The sequence below is a fragment of the Drosophila santomea genome, chromosome 3R (genome assembly GCF_016746245.2).
Source record: "Drosophila santomea strain STO CAGO 1482 chromosome 3R, Prin_Dsan_1.1, whole genome shotgun sequence".
Lineage (NCBI taxonomy): Eukaryota > Metazoa > Arthropoda > Insecta > Diptera > Drosophilidae > Drosophila > Drosophila santomea.
The window spans coordinates 5,838,412-5,858,572 of NC_053019.2; the positions used below are offsets into that span (position 1 = coordinate 5,838,412).

General features: G+C 43.8%; 6 protein-coding genes across 6 annotated transcripts; 3 read left to right on the plus strand and 3 right to left on the minus strand.

The window, feature by feature from the left end:
• Positions 1–306: 306 nt before the first annotated feature.
• On the minus strand, positions 307–8,956 carry LOC120450775 (beta-TrCP). The gene is made up of 8 exons (XM_039633933.2): positions 8,417–8,956; positions 6,674–6,896; positions 3,358–3,629; positions 3,121–3,300; positions 2,581–3,035; positions 2,093–2,282; positions 1,898–2,033; positions 307–1,794 (listed from the first exon to the last, which is right to left on the minus strand). The coding sequence occupies exons 1-8, from the start codon at positions 8,471–8,473 to the stop codon at positions 1,775–1,777; spliced, it is 1,533 nt and encodes a 510-aa protein (XP_039489867.1). The 5' UTR covers positions 8,474–8,956; the 3' UTR covers positions 307–1,774.
• A 194-nt stretch (positions 8,957–9,150) lies between these two features.
• Positions 9,151–10,577, plus strand: LOC120450777 (acylpyruvase FAHD1, mitochondrial). Its single transcript, XM_039633935.2, has 5 exons — positions 9,151–9,298; positions 9,421–9,523; positions 9,590–9,686; positions 10,001–10,147; positions 10,212–10,577. Coding segments are annotated over exons 1-5 (690 nt in total). The 5' UTR covers positions 9,151–9,297; the 3' UTR covers positions 10,554–10,577.
• Positions 10,578–10,579: 2 nt separating this feature from the next.
• Positions 10,580–11,874, minus strand: LOC120450778. Its single transcript, XM_039633936.2, has 4 exons — positions 11,300–11,874; positions 11,105–11,239; positions 10,878–11,034; positions 10,580–10,824 (listed from the first exon to the last, which is right to left on the minus strand). The coding sequence occupies exons 1-4, from the start codon at positions 11,396–11,398 to the stop codon at positions 10,631–10,633; spliced, it is 585 nt and encodes a 194-aa protein (XP_039489870.2). The 5' UTR covers positions 11,399–11,874; the 3' UTR covers positions 10,580–10,630.
• Positions 11,875–11,890: 16 nt separating this feature from the next.
• LOC120450774 (little elongation complex subunit 2) lies at positions 11,891–14,292 on the plus strand. Its single transcript, XM_044006274.1, has 3 exons — positions 11,891–11,908; positions 11,972–12,025; positions 12,086–14,292. Exons 1-3 carry the CDS (start codon positions 11,906–11,908, stop codon positions 14,126–14,128), a joined length of 2,100 nt encoding a protein of 699 aa, XP_043862209.1. The 5' UTR covers positions 11,891–11,905; the 3' UTR covers positions 14,129–14,292.
• Positions 14,293–14,340: 48 nt separating this feature from the next.
• Positions 14,341–15,546, minus strand: LOC120450776 (putative tRNA (cytidine(32)/guanosine(34)-2'-O)-methyltransferase 2). The gene is made up of 3 exons (XM_039633934.2): positions 15,331–15,546; positions 14,626–15,275; positions 14,341–14,573 (listed from the first exon to the last, which is right to left on the minus strand). Exons 1-3 carry the CDS (start codon positions 15,449–15,451, stop codon positions 14,388–14,390), a joined length of 957 nt encoding a protein of 318 aa, XP_039489868.1. The 5' UTR covers positions 15,452–15,546; the 3' UTR covers positions 14,341–14,387.
• A 365-nt stretch (positions 15,547–15,911) lies between these two features.
• Positions 15,912–19,886, plus strand: LOC120454661 (ubiquitin carboxyl-terminal hydrolase 8). Its single transcript, XM_039640164.2, has 8 exons — positions 15,912–16,166; positions 16,232–16,720; positions 16,779–16,941; positions 16,997–17,479; positions 17,535–17,975; positions 18,373–18,603; positions 18,665–19,119; positions 19,182–19,886. The coding sequence occupies exons 1-8, from the start codon at positions 16,072–16,074 to the stop codon at positions 19,510–19,512; spliced, it is 2,688 nt and encodes an 895-aa protein (XP_039496098.2). The 5' UTR covers positions 15,912–16,071; the 3' UTR covers positions 19,513–19,886.
• Positions 19,887–20,161: the final 275 nt, after the last annotated feature.

The following is a 20,161-nucleotide window of genomic DNA, read 5'->3' on the forward strand; positions in this document are numbered from 1 at the left end:
GCCTCAACCTTCTTTTATACATATTTTCTGAGAACACTATACTAAACCGACGTTTATATTTATCAAGAGTATACATACTTTTTAGGGTCTTGACGCTTTCTTCTTACATACTTTTGAAGGAATTTTGTTTATCCATTGAAATACGAATCGAAAATCAATATCCAAAAACCTTAAAACCGCCTAATTATCCTTACTACATAGAAATGGGCACATGGCTCATACTACTCAAGTTGTTAAGTAAAACTTTTAATAAGCCAGAATCACTTCACTTAACTTAATTGATTGGGTAATAAAATAAACACATTGTTAGGATTTATACACAATTTATTAGTATTTCTAGTTATGTTACATATACTAAGCCCATTCGCGCACTAGCAGTTGCTCGGCCATCGTTTAACAAGCTGCACTCTTTCCTCTAACAGTTTTACATAATCCGGAGTATGTGTTCATATTTGATCAACTTTTGTTAAAGTAAAACGTTATGTACATACATTAGTTAACGCGGAAGCGGCGATCGTGATCCAGATTAAGTATAGCATTGGATCTTAACTTACAAATAGCAATACATATAGTAAAATATCCATCGATCACAATCAACGAACGGTATACATATAATTATATTGTTGAAACTGCCTGGGAATTCGCTATTTTCTACATACATCAGTATATCTAGAATCTATAGTTAGCATAGATCAATCAAAGAATCGGTTATATATTGCAGTACAATGGATTCATTTTCAATTCATCTTTACTCGAAAGATGTGTAACTTCCAATTGCAGACACTGCAATTCACTCAGTTAACTTTTCATTTAAATTATTTGTATTTCGGGTAACTTAGATTACAATTGCCAATAAGATACTAGGCTTAATTTTACTTTACAATTAACACAAACATTAGGCAAAAGGCGTGTAAAGTAGGTTACAAATGTGCAAAACGGCGAACCGCATTGATGCTCTGCCAATTTTAATGATGCAACTCTAACTAACATTTATGCTACAGACTGATTCCTCTGGCCGCGTTGCAGATTCCTGCTGCGATAATGTTCCAAACCATTTCACAATTTTCTCTTAAGGCGGCAGCTGCCTAAACGCGAACTTGTGTATTTGAGCTAAAGAAACACTTAAAGTAACGCCCGGTCGGTCAACCGATCCCAAGTGCGATTCAAAGACTGACCCTCGATTAGTGTTACAGCGCCTAGGTAACTTATACATAATTTTACTTTTCTTCTCTTTTTGCTTCATTTTTGTTTCATTCGTACATGACAAACCTAACAGCCAGTTTTGCGAAAATATCTGCATATTTAGTATATTCCTTCTGCATTTATTGTTTTTTTGCTTTTATAACTTCATTTAATTCATATTATGTGTGTGTTCCGTGTGGATGTAGTGTGTAGTGTGGTGTGCGGTTGTAAAATAGACGCTTAGAGATCGCTGTATTTTGGGTTCAATATAGTTTTCTGAATAGACGAGTCGCATGCTGTGTGTATATGCTGTTTTACGACCATTCACTCATTATTCATCATAATCATTTATATTCTCTACATCTACATCAAAATCCAGGTCATCCGATTCGGGATCCGAACCGGAACCGGTGACGGAGTCCGAACCACCACCATCCCGGTGCCTAACATATCCCCCCATAAACGCGCCAGCATCATTTCTAGATTCCTCCTCCTCAAAATCATCTTCATCGTCCTCGTCCTCATCGTCGTCTTCCTCTCCTTCGCTCGAGGATTGTAGATGTAACTCGCGCAGCTGCCGTTGCACAAAATGTTAATGTTCCATCAGGGCCGCTATAGCGCCAGCAGCAACAACCACAATGGAAATTGAGAAAACAAAACGAAATCGTTATGCATAATTCAAGAGATCAATGAGGTGAAAGTTGGCTTCTCTTACGTGACGGTGTGCGTCCGGTCTTGTTCTCATTGGGTGTGAAATTTAGAAAGTCCCAAATCAAAATTGTATCATCATGCGAGCTGCTAACAATCTGGAACTCGTCAAATTGCAAACGAAAGACGCGACCAGTATGTTCCTAATAGAGTTCACCACCGAGATTAAATAAAAGCGTATAAAACGGGCCGAATGACTCACCACAAGGGTATTCAGACAGAGAGTATTGGAGGCTGCCCTTGGATCAAGGGCGGCGACTAAATCCCAAACCTTGATCTTGCCATCGTAGGCGCCGCTGACGATTCGTTTTGTATCGAAACGGATGCAGCGAACCAATTCCTCGTGACCCTCCAGGACACGTAAGCAGGCACCGCACTCAATGTCCCAAAGTCTGAAAAAAGTTAAAGCAGATTGGAAAATTAGATTAGTTACGTCAGGATGGGTCCTGGGAACGTAGGAAAGTATAGGAAGACCCAATTATCTCCTTATGCAGCCGATAATTATAGGTGAACTTAATATGTTGTAAGCTCATATAATATTTAAAATAGAAATAAACTCAGATACTAATAAAAAACAACGGAAATAAACATGAATTAAAGCACTTATCCCACTACTAATCGGAACATCCAGGAAAAGATTGTCTATCACAAATCATTAGTGCCAGAGTCGGTTAAATTAGCACGCCTCACCTTATGGAATTGTCTGAGCTGCCGCTGACCACTAGGCGATCTCTATACTGTAGGCAGGCTATGCCACGCTTGTGGCCATTCAAGGTGCGCACGAATTCACAGCTTGACGTGGACCAGACCTTGATGGTACGATCCCCGCTGGCGGACACGATGTACTTCTCGTCAAAGTCCACCACATTGACAGCAGCCCGGTGACCGACAAGGACGCGCCGCAGCGTGATCTCGCTGGGTGAGGTCATGTCCCAGACGGCGATGGAGCGATCCTTGGAGCAGGTCACCATCATGCCGTTGTTAAAGCGCAAGTGCAGCACCGCCTCGCAGTGGTGGATGAGGGTGTTGACCATCTCGCCGGTGTTGACGTCCCACACACGGACTGTGGAGTCGCTAGAGCCACTAATGATCACCTTGTCGTCATACTGCAGGCACAGCACCGATCCAGTGTGGCCAATTAGGGTCTGGAATTTTGGAGTCGAGTAAAAGTATTAAAACATTTTAATTCCTGAGGTATTTATATTACTATTATTTCAGGCTGAAACCTACCTTAACGCACTGCAAATCCGTGCGATCCCAGATCTTGATGGTGTTGTCCCTTAGGCCGGAGACAATTTTACCGTCATCGTACTGCAGGCAATAGACACCCTTTGAGTTCTCGGACCGGCAGTTGATGCGGCGCAGCATGTGGCGGCCAGTCCGCCAGTTGTTCTCTATGCTGTCTATGTCCTGAAACCATAGAATGAATAAACTGATTGCATTCGGCACACTCCGATGACAACTCACATTCATTATCTTGGGGAACAACTCGCGATGGAATGAGTGTGGCCGTTGAGTCTGACCCGGTCTGGGCTTGAAGAGGTACTGCATCCAATTACGCCGCTCGGCCAGTCCGCGCCACAAGGAATCTGTGCGCACCTTGCGTTCGATGAGCTTCTTCCAGAGCATGCCCTCGGAAATGACGCGCAGCCATTCCTTGCAGACCAGCTCGGCCGATTTGAGCGACTCGGCATCCAAGTACGACAAAATGTTTTCTGCGATGTGATCCAGACCCTTAACTGCAAATGGAGAAGTTTAAATATAATTAAGACACAGATACCATATAATCTAATAATCTTGGCAAGCACATCTCTATTGACAAAGTTTCTGACTAAAACAGCAACATATTTGGCTCCCAGCTATCTTGATGTGACACATAACCGATTTGCCATCAGATACGAGGTGGAGCAATTGTGGCCGCTACCGCTCTTGGCAGACACCTACGCAACCCAACCCAACCAAAACAAATCCATGCAATACAACCACATCAGCCGGCTTTAATTGGGCGACAAACTAGAGGCAAAATGATGCACCTAACGGCATTAAAATGCACTTAGCCCAGTAAGTGCAAGTGGGTGTGGAAGGGAGTGTGTGGAAGTGGCTGTGGAGGAGGCTCAACCTTTGGGCTGGCATATTTACATGTGTCACGGATTGGAGTGGTTGAGTTTCCCCCGAGGATGAGGAGGGGATAGCCACATCCACATGCACATTCACATCCACATCTTCATCTGTATTGACAAACCGGCTGATGGGCCAGCCAAGAAGTCGAGTCTGGAGTGCATGCGAGCATTCGCATTCGCATTCACATTCAGTGCCTTCCCTGCTCGTTGTTCGCAGCATTTGCCCAACACAATTAAAAATGTGCATAACTCGGATTGGCAGGCTGTTTGGCGGGCGGCAGCGATTTGGCTCAAGTTGTTTGCCGTCGCCGGCGACTAACGGTCTTAAGAGTGTCTATCCGTCTGTGAATCCGTCCGTCCGTCCGTCCAGTTCAGTCGCTCTGTCCGCCCGGCTGTCGCCCCGGTTAGCTGCCTTTGAAGTGCATTACAATGTAAATGGAGGGGACAATGTTGCCTACTTTCAACTCTTTCATTTCCAGAACACACAGTGATGCCAACTAAGCAGAAGTTATGCAAAAGTATATTACCATTCGACTTTCTTTTAAAAGTAGTTATTTAAGTTAATCAATTAATTGGAGAATAACTGATCGAATGCTTAATAAGAAAAGTAAATCATTAGTTTGATTTCAACATTACATTTTGTAATACATTTATCTATCTCTACATTATTAATTATGATAAGGAACTAATTCAAATCTTAATAGCTCGGTATGTTTTTAGTTAGCACTGACTACACTCAATACCTCTTAGGCAATATAATTCAGATCTGACCGGAAGAAAAACCAAACCGTCATCACCGCGGATTAAACCAACGGAAGCGTCAGACAACTTCCTCAAAAAAAACTCATTCCCGACTGGTGGCTCAAGGAAGAAAAGGCTTGCAAATTAAAGAGACATTCTTCGCCATATAGTACATAATAGTACAGGTATACATACATGCATGCACCCAATGGCATTGCAGCGAATATCTGAACGAACGAACCGAAAGTAAATATACATTTTCTGTATGGATGCCCTAGCAAAGGCTAGAATTGCACGCACAGCTCTGGTTGACTGTTTGAGTCATCGATACGCTCACGTATTAATGCATTGATAAGCGAAGTGATGCATTCACTGAAGCCGACTCATTGCTAACCTGTTTTCCCATACCAATCATATCAATAGTTTTGTTATTAGTTAACATCTGTTGGACGACAGTCAATGGCATAAATAAATCGATTCACATTTTCTTATGAATAATATACAAGGTTCGTTCCCGCTTTCGTTCTGTTTTTGTTCCGGTAAAGCGCGTTTAATGGAAGCAACGACCTTTCAGTCAACAGCCAACAACCAGCAACCTTAAGCCCACCCACTGGCTCCTCCTCCTTTCCTCTCCAATCCTCTTCTCTTCACTCCACTCCAATCCTCCAGTTAAAAACATGCCCGGCAACAATCCGGAGGAGGAAAGGTGTCTACCGGGGTTCAGAGCGGGACTTGCCTTTCATGTTGTTTAACTTTGTACCTGCCGTTTGTTATTGTTTTACCTATTGCGTGCCGAGGGCTTAAACACAGCTTTGTACTGATAGTCTTGCCTAAGATTCTAATGGTGGATGAGTAATTTTTGAGTTTTATTTTGGGAGGAAAACTCGCTCTCTTCGATCGTAGAAGCTGGCAGCTGTTATTGCCTTCTTATCAGCTGCGGCAATTGGTTTCTTGGTCAACTGGGATTACTGACCTCCCACACAGGGTGGCGTTGATAACGACTGGGTGATAAATCACAATCCTAAGGTGACGCTTGACTGACTTCATTCGAATAGGCTTGGATTAATTAACCAATCTGCTAGCTTATCCGTTCACTAGATCAGATGATATGTGGTAATATGTTGATTTGAAGGTAGATTTCACAACTTAACAAATTTTTCAAGTTTTGAACTTAAATAATATGTGACATATTATTATGCCTTTAAAGGGTGTAATAATTAATTGAACAAGTAATACCACTCTATCATTTCCCCACTTATAGAATAAATAACCTAGGGTGCAACTATGCAATAAATTGATTTCTCAACCAGAACTGCATTTTTAACGTTCATATTTTCAAAGTTGACTGCCTAACGTGTTACGACTTATACTTTATTGAGAAAGTTATATCACAACAATAAACGGAACCGTAAACGGAAGTAACAAAACGGATAAATGTTTAACTAGAATAAATTGTGAATGAATCAGTCTTGTTAATTTTGTTGCCAAATCTAAGATATAATCTAGTTTGGGTGTGGGATCAAGGGCTTTTTAATTGTTGGGGCTGACTGAAACCTAAACTGCGTCAGTTTGTTCGAGTATTTCTTGGAAGAGATCGCAATTAAACAACCGACACGTATTTATCTGCGGTTGGTTTAATGTTCTTTAGGTCCATGATCTTCTCAATTTTTGCAAAGGCTCTAGAATGCTATTATATACACTGTGTCTTAAGCTATGGGTGTATTAATACACCATATAGAGTCAGAGAAACCAAAGTTAACCAGAACTTATGAAATTCTAAGCGGATAATAATGATAGACAACCTAAGGTAATCTTTAATTCACATTTTCCTTTTTATTCCCTGAGAATGGTGAAGTTCAAATCGATTTGTTTCAGGCCTCGACGGGTTATCAGGTAGCAATACACAATTTATAGGCACTCACTTGGCAGCAATGTGATAAAGTCCCGCTGGAGCATCGGCTTGAGATAGGCATTGATCTGTCCGTGCTGATAGTGGCACATGCGCGACAGCAGGTGCTCCACGAAGTCCACCTGGCCCGACTCGCTCCACTGAGTGAAGTACTGAAAACAGAGTTCCCGCTCCGTTTGGTAGGTGGGCGATGAGTCTTTCTTGCGCACCGGGTCGTACAGCATAGTGGTTGTGAACTGTACGGGTGAAAAGTGGCATAAAGAAGCAAATTAATTATGAGATTGCATTGGTTCCATTTGTGTTTTCATATGGTATGGGGCAATGACGTGATCTGTTGTGTTGGAGTGCTTGTGCTTGGATGTCAAGGGGCGATCGTTAAAACTGGAAAAGTAGGTAGCTGCTGGTTGTGCAACTTTTCTTTAGTTTAGGCTACTACTGACGACCCAAACTGGGGGCTTACAATTAGGTAATTAGCTTCGACTCCGCTGCGAGTTTCTTTCTTCTCGTAATTTTCTCGTTTTGTTTTTATTTGGCGGCGAAAGAGTTTGCAAAGCGGATTTCTGAAGAATAAAAAACTGGCAAAAAAAAACCCGACTGGCAGCGGTAGAAACATATCATTCACACGCGCAGTTTATAAATAATAATTGTATCGATGTTTATTTGGTCTTACAACCTCATTATGTGCATTCTATATATATACATTCCCATTGATGGGCCCCAATTAAATCAAGCGTCATCAATTAAATGCTAAAGATCTCCGCAAAAAATTTTAGCAGCGTGAAGTAAACAAATTGGACGATTCGAGTGTGAGTGATTTGAGTAATTAAGTTAACTGCAATGCCAGCAATGCGAAAACCTTGCGAGTATAGTAAATGTTGTATATATGTATGTACATAAGTTGTATTCGGGTCGGTTGCCTTAATTTAATTGCCATATTATGGTTTTTTGTAAGCTTTAGTTGTTTGCCTTTGCCTGGTAACTGAAGGATGTGACTCTAGCTATATACAGAATCTTCTATTGGTATATGCCATTGATAATATCGTCTGTGTTTCGGAGCAATTACCAAGAAGAAATCTGCATTATTAACCAGATTCACCTTCAATACAGCAAAATTAAAGCCCAGATGACTCAAGAGAAACCGAGCAAAAAAAAATTATAAAAAATAAAAACGATTTGTGGGCCCATTGCTTGATGGTTTTGCGGGAACTGACCTTCAGTAAGCCGCCTATCACATTTAACTCCATAACCATAGGCGCACAATAAAATAAGTACTGATTGAAATGTACACGGCCGTACTTTGTGCACGGCGTTAGTTATTAATTGTGTACACAAACTCGAGGCCAATTAACGAAATCTTAAGACTCCGAAATCGGAGATTGGGGATATATATATGAACGGATGATTGGACAAAGGGGATGATGATGCTGGTGGCGATAATGATGATTCTGGCTGATGAATAAGTAGGCTAATGCCTAATATCCACAAAAGTTTAAGGTTATAGCCCATGGGATGCCTATATGCCACAGTGTCCGAATTTAATAGAGTGCACGAGTGCAAAATCTGTAGTATATACGAAAATAAAGCACTAGCGCACGCACACCAGTGTGATACGCATAGGTGGCGCAAGTGTGCGTGCCCGTGTGTGTGTGAGTCTATTGAGGCGACACCTTGGGCATTTTGTACTTAAATCGATGTGTATTAGGAATATAGAAGGGCAGAAATCCCGCTTAAAGCAAGTAACTTAGCGAAAACTCACGGCCTGTGCATTGGAGTTGGTTTCGTCCATTATTTTGTCAGTCTCCATTTTCATCATTGTGTTGTTTGTGTGTTTGTAGAGTTTGCTGGCTCGTCTTTTGCTTCTCTCTCACTCGCTCGCTGCAAGAGTTTTTCGTCGCACTCGCACTCACGCACCACGTAGCGCTTTTTGCAGATTTTTTGGTAACACGACTTGCAAATTGCTTTTCGCCAGCAATTTCATATAATTTTTAACTCGAAAGAAAATTACAATTTGCTCGTCTCGGTTTTAGTAGGACCGCAGGCGGAATGCGCGAAAACAACGCGGCGAACGCGATGGCAAACTCAACTCGCCGAGGTCCCCTCACCAATTAAGCGAATCTCGTTGGCAAGTCATTATTTTTACCGCTCCTGACGGCTTGCACGCAGTTTGTTTTTAATTTACAGTTGGCGCTAACCACTGGGCATTCACTTTTCACACAAAGGATTTTATTTTTTACCAGTTTCCGCCTAATTACGGACTGCTAACCACAAAGCCAAAGAAGATGAGTTTGCACTATCGTTATCGATATCTGTGCGAGGGACGAACGGTCACGCTGCCCAGGGATAGTGTTGCAAAATACAGCAAGTGCATACAATTTCGTCGGTTCTGCAATAATTTTTCAAACAGGTAGTTGCAATTACGACTATTTTTGAATTGCTTTTAAGTTATTTTACTTTCAGAATTATGAATTGTAATCAGTATACGACTACCCAAAAAACTTTGCCAGCTCTGGCAACTCCGGGCATCAGCTGATTTCTTGATCGCTCTCTTCGTTTTCTGTTGTTATTTAATTGATAAACTTGTTGCGGGGGGCCACTCTCCAGATAACCCCCCACTTTCGAATTAATAAACATTGCGCAAGTAAGTGCCGCCCAGCTCGTCAAACGCTCACTTTCATTCGACCGCAGAGCTGTTCCAATTCTAATCATTTCGTTTAACATTCAGCTTTAGAATCTAGCTAACATATTTTCCAAAATTTACAGTGGTCCAGCTAACCCAAATCCTCAGGATGGCGTGCCAAAACCAGAATGCCACCAACTTCTTGCACGATGGCAAAAAGATTGTGGGGGTGGCTCTCAATTACATGTAACTTAATGCTATAGTAATCTTGGGTGTGCATGGATAATCACCGAATCCCTTCTTACGCCGCAGGGACGTTGTGAAGGCCAGGAATGTTCCCGTACCCCAGGAGCCGCTTGTCTTCCTCAAACCCACATCTTCCTACCTCCAGGAGGGACAGCCCATTGTGGTGAGTTCTAGAGAGAACAAGGCCTGTAGTCTCATTTAAGATAGCATCGAGATGGAAACAAGACAGCAAAATACCATATATTGGACTCTATGGGCCTTGGAGAACCCTGGACTCTTATAAAAAGATAACATTTATGGGTCATTTAAGAATTCAAATAACAATATCTTATTATGTGTGGGTCAACATAAAATTACATAGGTGGAAGTTAAAATCCCTTCTTGTATCGGTTATGATATTACGATATACCCACTCAAGAAGAAATCTCTGCTTAAGGCTTTGAACATTTCACAATTTAATCTTCGTATTCCCCGCAGTTGCCCAAAGTCTTTACCAAGGTAGCATATGAAGTGGAACTAGGCGTGGTGATTGGTAAGCCCTGCAAGAACGTATCCAAGACAGATGCCATGAGCTATGTGGCAGGATACTGCCTGGCTTTGGATCTTACAGCCCAATGCAATTTGGTAAGGCTATTGATGCTTACAGTCATGAGCCATTGTGACTAATAATTAAATTTAATAATATCAGGGAGCAGCTCGGGCGAACGGACATCCGTGGACCTTGGGCAAGGGATTTGACACTTCTACGCCCGTGTCTCATTTCATACCACTCGAAAAAGTGAATGATCCACACAACTTGCAGCTGTGGCTCACCGTCAATGGAGCCGTCAAGCAAAAGGGGTGCACCGCAGATCTAATATTCAAGGTGCACGACATCATCTCCTACGTGTCCAAGTACATGACCCTGGAACCAAACGACCTGATCCTGACCGGAACGCCGAATGGTTCGGATGCGTTCAAGGCAGGCGATGTGATTGAGTGCGGAATGGCCGATCTCGCTAAATTGACCTTCCAAGTAGAGGCTGAATAAATAAAAAAAGTATCAACATTTGGACTGAACCACTATTTCATTTGGATGCTCCATTCGGATATTATTATATTCAATGGTTATTTCTTTCTATCCACATCATCACAGGCAACCAAATATTTCCGCATCGCTGTGCAATTGCTGGTGTTTTTCCATTTGCTTATCGGGCAGTTGATGTACACCTGTTCCATGATGCAGGCCAGCAAGGTAGCAGGATAATAGTCGCAGTCGCCCTTTTTGGGCATCCATTGGAACTGCTGAACCCGGTTCCTAGCTACGTAAGTTTAGCCATTATTAAGTAGATATAACATTCGTACGCTCACCCACCATAGTCCGTGCAACTATTGAGGCTCCTTACCACCAGTTGAGACATGTTCGAATCGTTTTTGTAGCGTTGCTGGTAACTCTTCTGTATTGCCTGGGTATTAACACTTCCATTGCTCAGCAAAAAGCCATTGATCCTGAAGGAACACTCCGCAATGCACTAAGGATTATACGTATCCCGAGAGTATAACGTATTTTAGAATTAATTCATGTTTTGGAGCGATACTAACCACATGCAAAGCCACTTTATCCGACTTTAGATTGCTCACTTCCCCATTCAAATTGGTGGAATTATTGCTCAGCAAGGACTTACGGCACGATTTGATGGCCTTGTCGTTTTTCTGAACATCGCAGCATGAGCTCAGCTGCCAAATATTAAGTCGTAGTTTTTATTTCAAATTCGTTTTTATTTCGAATTTCCATACAAACTTTGGCTGCTTTGCGTGATCGCAGCTTGTATAGTTGAAGGATGTTGTACAGGAGGTAAAAACTATTAGAACTAAAAGTAGATTATACATATACATGTTGCGCTTAAAATGTATAATTAAACTGGTACTGAATGCGAATCGAACGTGAGTTTTAAGGCCACACTTAATTAACTTTAATTAAAAAGTTAATGTTGCATAAATAGCTCGCCTAATGATGTGAAATTAATTCAAATGATCTGCACAAAAGAGACAAAACTAAAGTTCTGCTAAAGCCAATTTGTATCGTTATGTGGAATAAAATATATATTTTAGTCAGCAACTTGCTTTATGAGGGCCTCTACTTAAAGCTTAAAGTTGAAACTTGACAGACGAGTTTTCCCACTGTCAGATATCCGTTACTCAGCTAGTGTACGGGCAAACGGAAAATTTCAACATGTTTATGGCATAACGATAGAATGGAGAGAGCAACATAATAAATGAAAAAATTTCTAATGTCGCGTCGTTTTTTTTTATTTAAAAAGAACATCGTTTCGCCGGTAAGGGCAGTGTGCCCAGCTGGTTGTAGGCTAAAAAGTACTAACTTTTCGTGATATTATCATTTAAATGGTATCGAAGTGTAAACAGCCCCAACAGGTTCCTAAATAAACGTTTTATTTACTTACAACCCAGATTTGCAGTATACCAACCAATGAGCAGCTTTGCCTGACAACAAAAGTTCCCCCAGTATGTATTTTTGGCCAAAAACATATATTTAGAAAACTTAAATCTCGAATAATTTCAAAGGACCGTTTCGACATGGAAAAGGATGCGGCGCTATACGGGGGAAATTCTGTATTCCGGAACCAACCATCGTACAAGGTCTTCAATAAATCCTTCGAGCACGTGGACGATGCTCTATACACACTGCTGAACGAGGTGGACCCAGAGGTGCTGCGAATGGAGCTCAAGGAAACCTCCGATGTCTTCAAATCGTTCAATCGCAACTCCGCTTTGAGGGATCCTCGCAACAACGAGGTCCCAGAGAGACCGATTCGCGACCTTTCCACCGTCACTTCCCTCTACAGTTTTCCCAATCCCCTAGAGCGACACTCGGAGCTGAATCTTACGCAGCAGGCCGCTTGCATGCGAGTTCTCCTCGCCTGGCAACGCAGGCAACCCGTCGATGAACAGGACTTTGTGGTGTGGCAGGCCACGGAAAAGAAGCGATGCAACGAGCAACAGCGTGTGCAGAAACACATACACGACCACGAAAACGGTAGCAAAGAAGTCATTTATGCCCCCATGAAGAGTCTGGTGGCGGTCTACAGGAAGTGGTACGAACTGGGTGTTAGGAAGCTTATACAAGCCTACCCCAACGACTCATACATGACCTTCTCCGGACTGCCACAGTTGCCCCAGTGCAGAAGCCTCAATTCCCAGACCGCTAGCATAGAGCAGGTGGAGCTGGAGAGGACTGTGGGTCGGGTAAGACTCTGGCGAGAGGTGAAGGTCCGCCATGAAGCCATGCGAACTTTACGACTGCGCTTGGATCGCTACGCGACGAGGGAAGCAAGGGAGCCAGTACAGCTTTTGCGGAAGGAAGACAAGGAACTGGAGCTTGAAGCTGGCAACGTGTTCGTGCTGCCCCTAGACTCTCTGTTAATGCTCCTTACAACCGGATCTTATATAGACCTGCCGACCGAAATGTTTGTCAGCCTAAGAGAATCGCCAAGCAGTAGGCACAAGTGCATGGAATTCCAGTCGCCATTCCCCGCCCGCAACTGTGGTTGGCATACAAACAGTTTAATCTTGAAGCTGGCTTATGGGGCCTACATTTCACAGCCTGGGCAAGCCGAGTGGCTTGATTACAACATAAATGGAGCAGTCCAGGAGGTGCCCAATGAGCCTGCCTGTGATAAGTCATCTATAGATCTGCACATGGTCTACAAGCCCCAAGCTATCGATCAGCAATCATCTGACGTGCTAGATGGAAACTGCAATAACGCCTTGGTTAGTTGGACACTGAGAAGTAAAGGCGAAGGGGAGGAGTGCAACGATTTTCAAATCTTTAGCACATTATCGATACCAGCAGTTAGGGACTCCAACGTCAAGGATCCACTTGGATGCCACTTCATAAAGCTGGAGAACAAGCCAGATTGCGGATGCGAAATAATGTCCAAATACGAGTTGATAAGTGCCTGGCTGCAGTTAAAGCTACTGCGGGTCGAGATGGGACACTGCACACGCATCTCGCTCCGAGATTTTGAGCCCATGCTGGAGGAGAAGCTGACGTTAATGTCATTGGAGCAGCAGCTTCATGACTATTACAACACTAGTATGCCGCAGCTACTATCCAATTTGTGCGAGTTTCTAAAGCTACTGGACACTGTACCCGTTGGAGATTACCTACTGCGATACTCACCCAAATACAAGGACAAGTTCCTACTGTGCATTGTCACAAAGGAGGCCACGCCCCAGAGTTTTGAACTGCATAAGCTCCTTACGGAATCCTCTCCCAGCGACCAAGCCTTCCTTACACAAAGCAGTTACCTTCCGATCTCGCCCACACTATGTGGCCGCCTGCACGAGGAACTCCAGCTGCTGCCCTGCGCTTTTCCAGCAAAAGCAAACGGTCGCTCTGTCCAACGTCGAAAGGTAGTGGTGCCCAGACCAGAGCCCTCTAGACAAGCTCCAGTGAGACGACAATCTTTAAAAAAGTGGAGCGAAACTCAATCTAGAGAACTTCGCCGACGACATAAGGCGGGTCAAAAGAAAAGAGCCCGGGCTCGCAAGAAAGCAGCTGCCAACGAAGAAAAGATACAGCTGGAGAAGATTATGACGTTGTAATAACCGCACTCTGCTTGCTTGTATCTTAAATACCTTATCTTAGGATTTTTATTATGGTTGTAGTTACTAGCTGTTACAAAACCAAGAAGTGATCCCCATAGAGGGGTTAACCGGCGTATTTATCGCTATAATAAATACCCAACGCTTTGTTGCGTGTACAAGAACGTTTTGATTCGCTTTTAGATGCACCACAATTTACACTCACAAAGATCTCCGATATTCATATCTAATCATCTTTAAAGCTTTTATTAAGTGTTACTCAGGCCTCTAACTTCTCAGACTTGATATTTTTATTATTAAATAGCCATTTCTTCAGAATTTCCTCATCGTGAATAACGCGAATGCCTTCATATTTTATATTCACTTGACTCGTTTTCTGCAAGATATCCTGGTAGGCAGCAGTCAGGGGTTGCTGCACTGGCTCTTTGTAAACATAGTTCTCGCCCTAAAACAACACATTTTAGTGGATTTAACCAATTGAAAATATTAAAACCTACCAAATCGTATGTGCGGTCCGAGTCCAGATCGCCTTTGTAGGCAACAAAGGGAACTTGAACAACGGGCGGGCTCTCCTTCTTTCTGCCCACCCAGAATTCGGGATTATCGTGCCATTCGGTAATCAGGTTGCAGGGCTTGTAGCCTTCGGGTAGACAAAACTTTTGAGCCACCACAAAAGCTTCAATGCTGGAGTTTCGCGAGGCGGAGGGCTTGAAAACGCATACGTCCTTGAAGAACCGCTTAAGCTGGGTGTACAACCGACTGGTCCTATCTGCACGGTAGATCTTCGACACGAAGGAGCCTCCCTCTTCTAGTATAAAGGTGGAAATGCTGAGGGCAGAGAGAAGTAGTTCGCCCTGAACATAGGAGTCAAAGTCGTGCATTCCAGTGGAATCGGGAGCGCCATCACTAACAACAATCTGCGCCTTCTCGCCGCCAAAGAACTCGATTATGGCTTCGGCCGTCGACTCCTTGCTGATGTCCGCCCGGAGTTGTGTGACTCCTTCAATTGGAGCCATTCCCTGCAGGTCTACGGCAATGATTTTCACCATTTCCCGCTCCTCCGGCGGCAGCGGCTCGTACATCCGCTTGGCCAGCACCTGTGACCAGCTGCCAGGAGCGGCACAAAGGTCCACGGCTCGGGTAAGACCTGAAATAAGTAGCCAATTTGAATCGGACCGAAAAAAACGAGGTTGGAAAACTACCGTCCAGCAACTGAAACGTCTCCTCCGCCTGGAGCAGTTTAAAAGCACTGCGTGCACGCCATCCCTGCTCCTTGGCCAGTCGGTAGAATATGTCTCGCTTATCCTTCGAAGTCCTGCCCATTTAAAAAATTTGGTTTTAAAATAATAAACAAAAGGTGATCAGCTGTAAAACGAGCTCCACAGTGTTGCTTTAGTCTTAGTGGTTTTCCCGCCAAATTTGTCAGTTTCCTGGATTGCAAAACATTACAAAGTATAAATACATTTTCAGATCAAAAATATTTATCATATTGTGGTAGAAAAAGATAAAATAGAAATTCCGTTTCTGAAAAAGTTCTCTAAGTTTGAAATCCATATAGATGGACGAAATAGAATTAATCTGAACTGAACCAATTAAAAAAAATCGTTGTATTTGTTTCTCAAATTTAAAATGTAAAACGGATTATAACAACCATATAAGAGGTTGTTTGAAATATACCAAGCATAACAGAAATATATTTCCTTGTCGATTTTCAATATAAATAGCTCTATGGCTAGATTTGTCCAAGCTGGAAACATCGTTCTCTTGCGACAGCTCTATTTCATTGTTATCGATACATTTCATGCAAAATAACAAGTGATTGTGTTGTCGCAGCCCAGCCCGCAGATTGAGAAATTCCTGCTATGAAAACAGGAGAATCGGCGACATCCCAAGTCCCAAATTTAACGTAGCTCCTTACCCGCCCCGACGAGAAAAGACAAACAATGGCCAAGTTGAAGAAGCTGCACATGAGCTCCAACCTAGAGGACCTGGAGAAGATGTCTATCATTCCTGATCTGCGCAGCAAGGGCATGAAAATGTAAGTGGACACCGCGAGTTAGTGCTGATGCGGCTGTTTTGATTTACCTGGTTGATTTTTCCCAGCCTGCTGAACACCGCCCGCAAACTGTACATGACCGCCGAGGAGTACAGACTGGATGGCGACGAGGAGCTGGCCTACATCACCTACATGAAGTACTTTAATATGCTGACCGCGATTCACAAAAAATCCGATTACGCCAGCCACAAGGCGACGGTGCGACAGATGCTGGGCGACACCGAGTCGAATCGCCGCATTATGGACACGCTGGAGGTGATTATCAACTCCCTGCGGCATCGATATGCTCAGCAGCGCCAGGAGCCAGAAACAATTGCTCCCGACCTGGTTAGCAATGGGCGTCTAAATCTGGACTCGCCGATAACACCGCCAACACAGTACGCCCGACTTGGACTGATCACCTGTCAGGATCTGTATCGGCGAATGCAAGAGAAATCGGTTCTAGTTATGGACTGTCGCCCAAGCGCCGACTACGAGGTCTCCCACCTCACTTACTACTGTGCATTTAATGTTCCCGAGGAGTTAATAACGCCAGGGTGAGTTGTCCATTCTAATTCTCTCGCTATCTGGCTACTAACTTTTTAACTTGCACAGAATGTCGGCTGGCAGATTGCAGGCTCGTCTCAGCAGCAGTGTCAAGGCATCGTGGGCATCGCGTTCCGTCAAGGATTCGGTGGTTCTTATGGACTGGAACACCAAGGATGCCCAACCGGGGGCCAACACAGCCATTTCAACCCTCCTCGACATTCTAAAGAACGTGAGTATGAATGTAATCCACCCACAGATTACCAATAATCACCATTTTCTGGTAGTGGGATCCGGATGTGACTTACCGCGCTCCCATTCAGATTGTCGAGGGCGGTTACGAGTACTTCATTATGATGTACCCAACTCATTCCACTAATCCCAGTGTACAGGCGCCGCAGCAGAACAACAATGATATTGAAACCATCGATGATATTGAGTATCCCTCAATCCACGACATCACCATGAAGGAGGATATTAGTGCGAAGGACTTCAGACCAAGACCAGACATAAATCGGGCCAACAAGCCCGCGGCCAATCGCACTTATGACCAGGGAATTTCCCGTTCTTCTCCGCCGGCTAAACCCATCGCTGAGATCATGCGTGATCAGGCTGAGTTTTTACAGCGGGCGGAGCAGAACGATGAGCAGTTGGAGAGGGCCTCAAAAATGTGGAAGCGTCAAGCAGCAGAGGGCGATGGATTGACGGCTACCGAGGACCAGGAGCTGCACTTCAGGATCCTACAGTTGGAGAGCAAGGCCCAAGACTATGTAAGATCAATAAATTACTTTATAATTCACATATAATTGTCCGTGTGTCCCGCAGATAGTTGAAAACAATCGACTGCGAGAAGAACTAAATCGCATACAAGAGCTACACAATGTTACACAGCAGTTGTCGCAAAAGGAGGTCGAGGCAACGAGGAATATAGAGTCCAAGATACGCGAACGACAACGCTTGGATGAGCAGCATGAACTTGAACGTCAGGAGCGGGAGCGTCTTTTGGCGATCGCTCGCGAGACAAAAAAACATTACAAATCACCAACACCTTCGGGTCCGCCATCGCCGGGCAGGAACTTGGAGGACTTACAGGTCGTGTCAGACAGCCTAGAATCCCTGCTCCAGTTAACCGGCGAGGATCCGACACTTGCGCCAAACAAGGTGGAAAGGCCTACATTCGATAGGGCGATGAAACCGCAGCCGAGGAACGTGGAGAGGACATCGCAACGCGTTCGTGATTTCTCGCCCGTCATTGGTCAGAATGTGGTAAGTATTGCATGGGTGGTGGTTGATTCACTGGCCACACAAATATAGCCGCGACACGAGTCAAATCAATAGCCAGCGGGTCACGTTTTGAAGACACCCGCCCAGACGCGGGCCGTGCTTTGTGCGCTGCCCCCACTCTTAGTCGCTCGCCGTCCGCACTCAAAGCATGCTTAAACCAAAGAAACGTACAATTGCCATACTGTTGAGCAGGAATAGCACTATACAGGATTCCGCGAATGATTTGTGTGGCGGGCGTGAAGCTCCAGCTGCCAACAGTTCCGCCCACCTACAGCATTTATAGCTCCATCTTCCCGCTGAGACGAGTAAAAGCTATTTATATTATTTTTTACTCTATCTCAGAACCGTAACCTACATTAATTTTCGGATAACATTGCAGGGTCGTGGCCTGACTGGTTTGAAGAATCTGGGCAATACCTGCTATATGAACAGCATACTGCAGTGCCTGAGCAACACGCCTCAGTTGACGGAGTACTGCATCTCGGACAAATACAAGAATTACATCAGCAGAAGCAACAAAACCAATGGGCAAGTGATCGAGGAGGTGGCTGCACTCATCAAAGAGCTTTGGAATGGACAGTACAAGTGTGTGGCTAGCCGAGACTTGAGAGTACGTAGCTGACAAAAAAAACACTTAAGTATATTTGTAAACTAGAGATATTTCATTACAGTATGTTGTGGGCCAGTACCAGAAGATCTTCCGCGGCGTTGACCAGCAGGATTCACACGAATTCCTCACCATCCTGATGGACTGGCTGCACTCGGATCTCCAGACCTTGCACGTGCCCCGTCAGCGTGAGATGATCAGTGCGTCGGAGAAGGCTTGGCTGGAATTTACCAAGGCAAAGGAGAGCATGATTCTGCATTTATTCTACGGCCAAATGAAGAGCACTGTCAAGTGTGTGGCCTGTCATAAGGAGTCGGCCACGTACGAGAGCTTTTCTAATCTCAGTTTGGAGCTGCCGCCCAACTCGAATGTCTGCCAGCTGAACCAGTGCATGGACATGTACTTTAGTGGAGAACGGATCCATGGCTGGAATTGTCCTAATTGTAAAACCAAAAGAGATGCAATTAAGAAGCTGGATATATCTAAACTGCCACCTGTGATGGTGGTTCATCTGAAGCGGTAAGTGATGCTAACCGCCCAACTATCCTGCGCTTGTTAATATTCTGTTTAATCCCACATAGGTTCTACGCGGACCCCAGTAATTCCGGCGCCTACATGAAGAAGCAAAATTACCTGCGCTTCCCGCTGGAGAACCTGGACATGAATCCCTACATTGCACGGGCGGAATCGCGGGCGGTAACGCCCAAGACATACCAGTTGTACGCCGTGTCCAACCACTACGGCACTATGGAAGGCGGCCACTATACGGCCTTTTGCAAGAGCGCCAACTACGGAAAGTGGTTCAAGTTCGACGATCAGGTCGTCTCAGCGCTGGACTCCTCGAACGTTGTTTCCAGCGCTGCCTACATTCTCTTCTACACCTGGCTGCCTCCTATGCAGGTGTCACTGTAGACGCTTCGCACTGTTTTGATTCGGTTTTCCTTCTTCGTTTCAATTGTTTGTTGTTTTCTCTCATTTTAAAGCTTTTAAGGTCTAGTCGCCACCTTTTATCATTTACAAATTACCGCTTAACTGTTAGCTGCTATTTAAGAGGATAATCGCTTGTTTGTTGTTGTCTAGGCTCTTAGGCTGCTGGAAAGTATTACGCATGGGGCGTATTTTCAATGGGTACGGGCTGCATTCACTAAAACCGAGAACTTCAAGTGCATTACCAGTGTAACAAAGAGAAGATCGCATATACGCTTGTGTATGTGGGACTATAGTTTATTGTATTTTGCAATTATATTTTTAAACCAAATAAACGAAATTAAATTTCTGATACAATATTTAAGCACTCACTTCATAATATAAAAATTTTCAGTAAACAAATTTGAAGAGCGTTGACTGTACATGTTAATATGATTTTTAGCTCATTTTTTAACGTAAATTATATAATTCCTATTATTTTACCATTGCAAAGAAATATTAAATTTAACTACTTTTTGCGCTGAAAATTTAAATTGGCGATATCCGATAAGAAAATATATTAATTTTAGATTGACGGCCACACTGGAAAGCGCCCCCGCCATTTACCAAATGTAGTGTTGTTAACTCTAGCTTT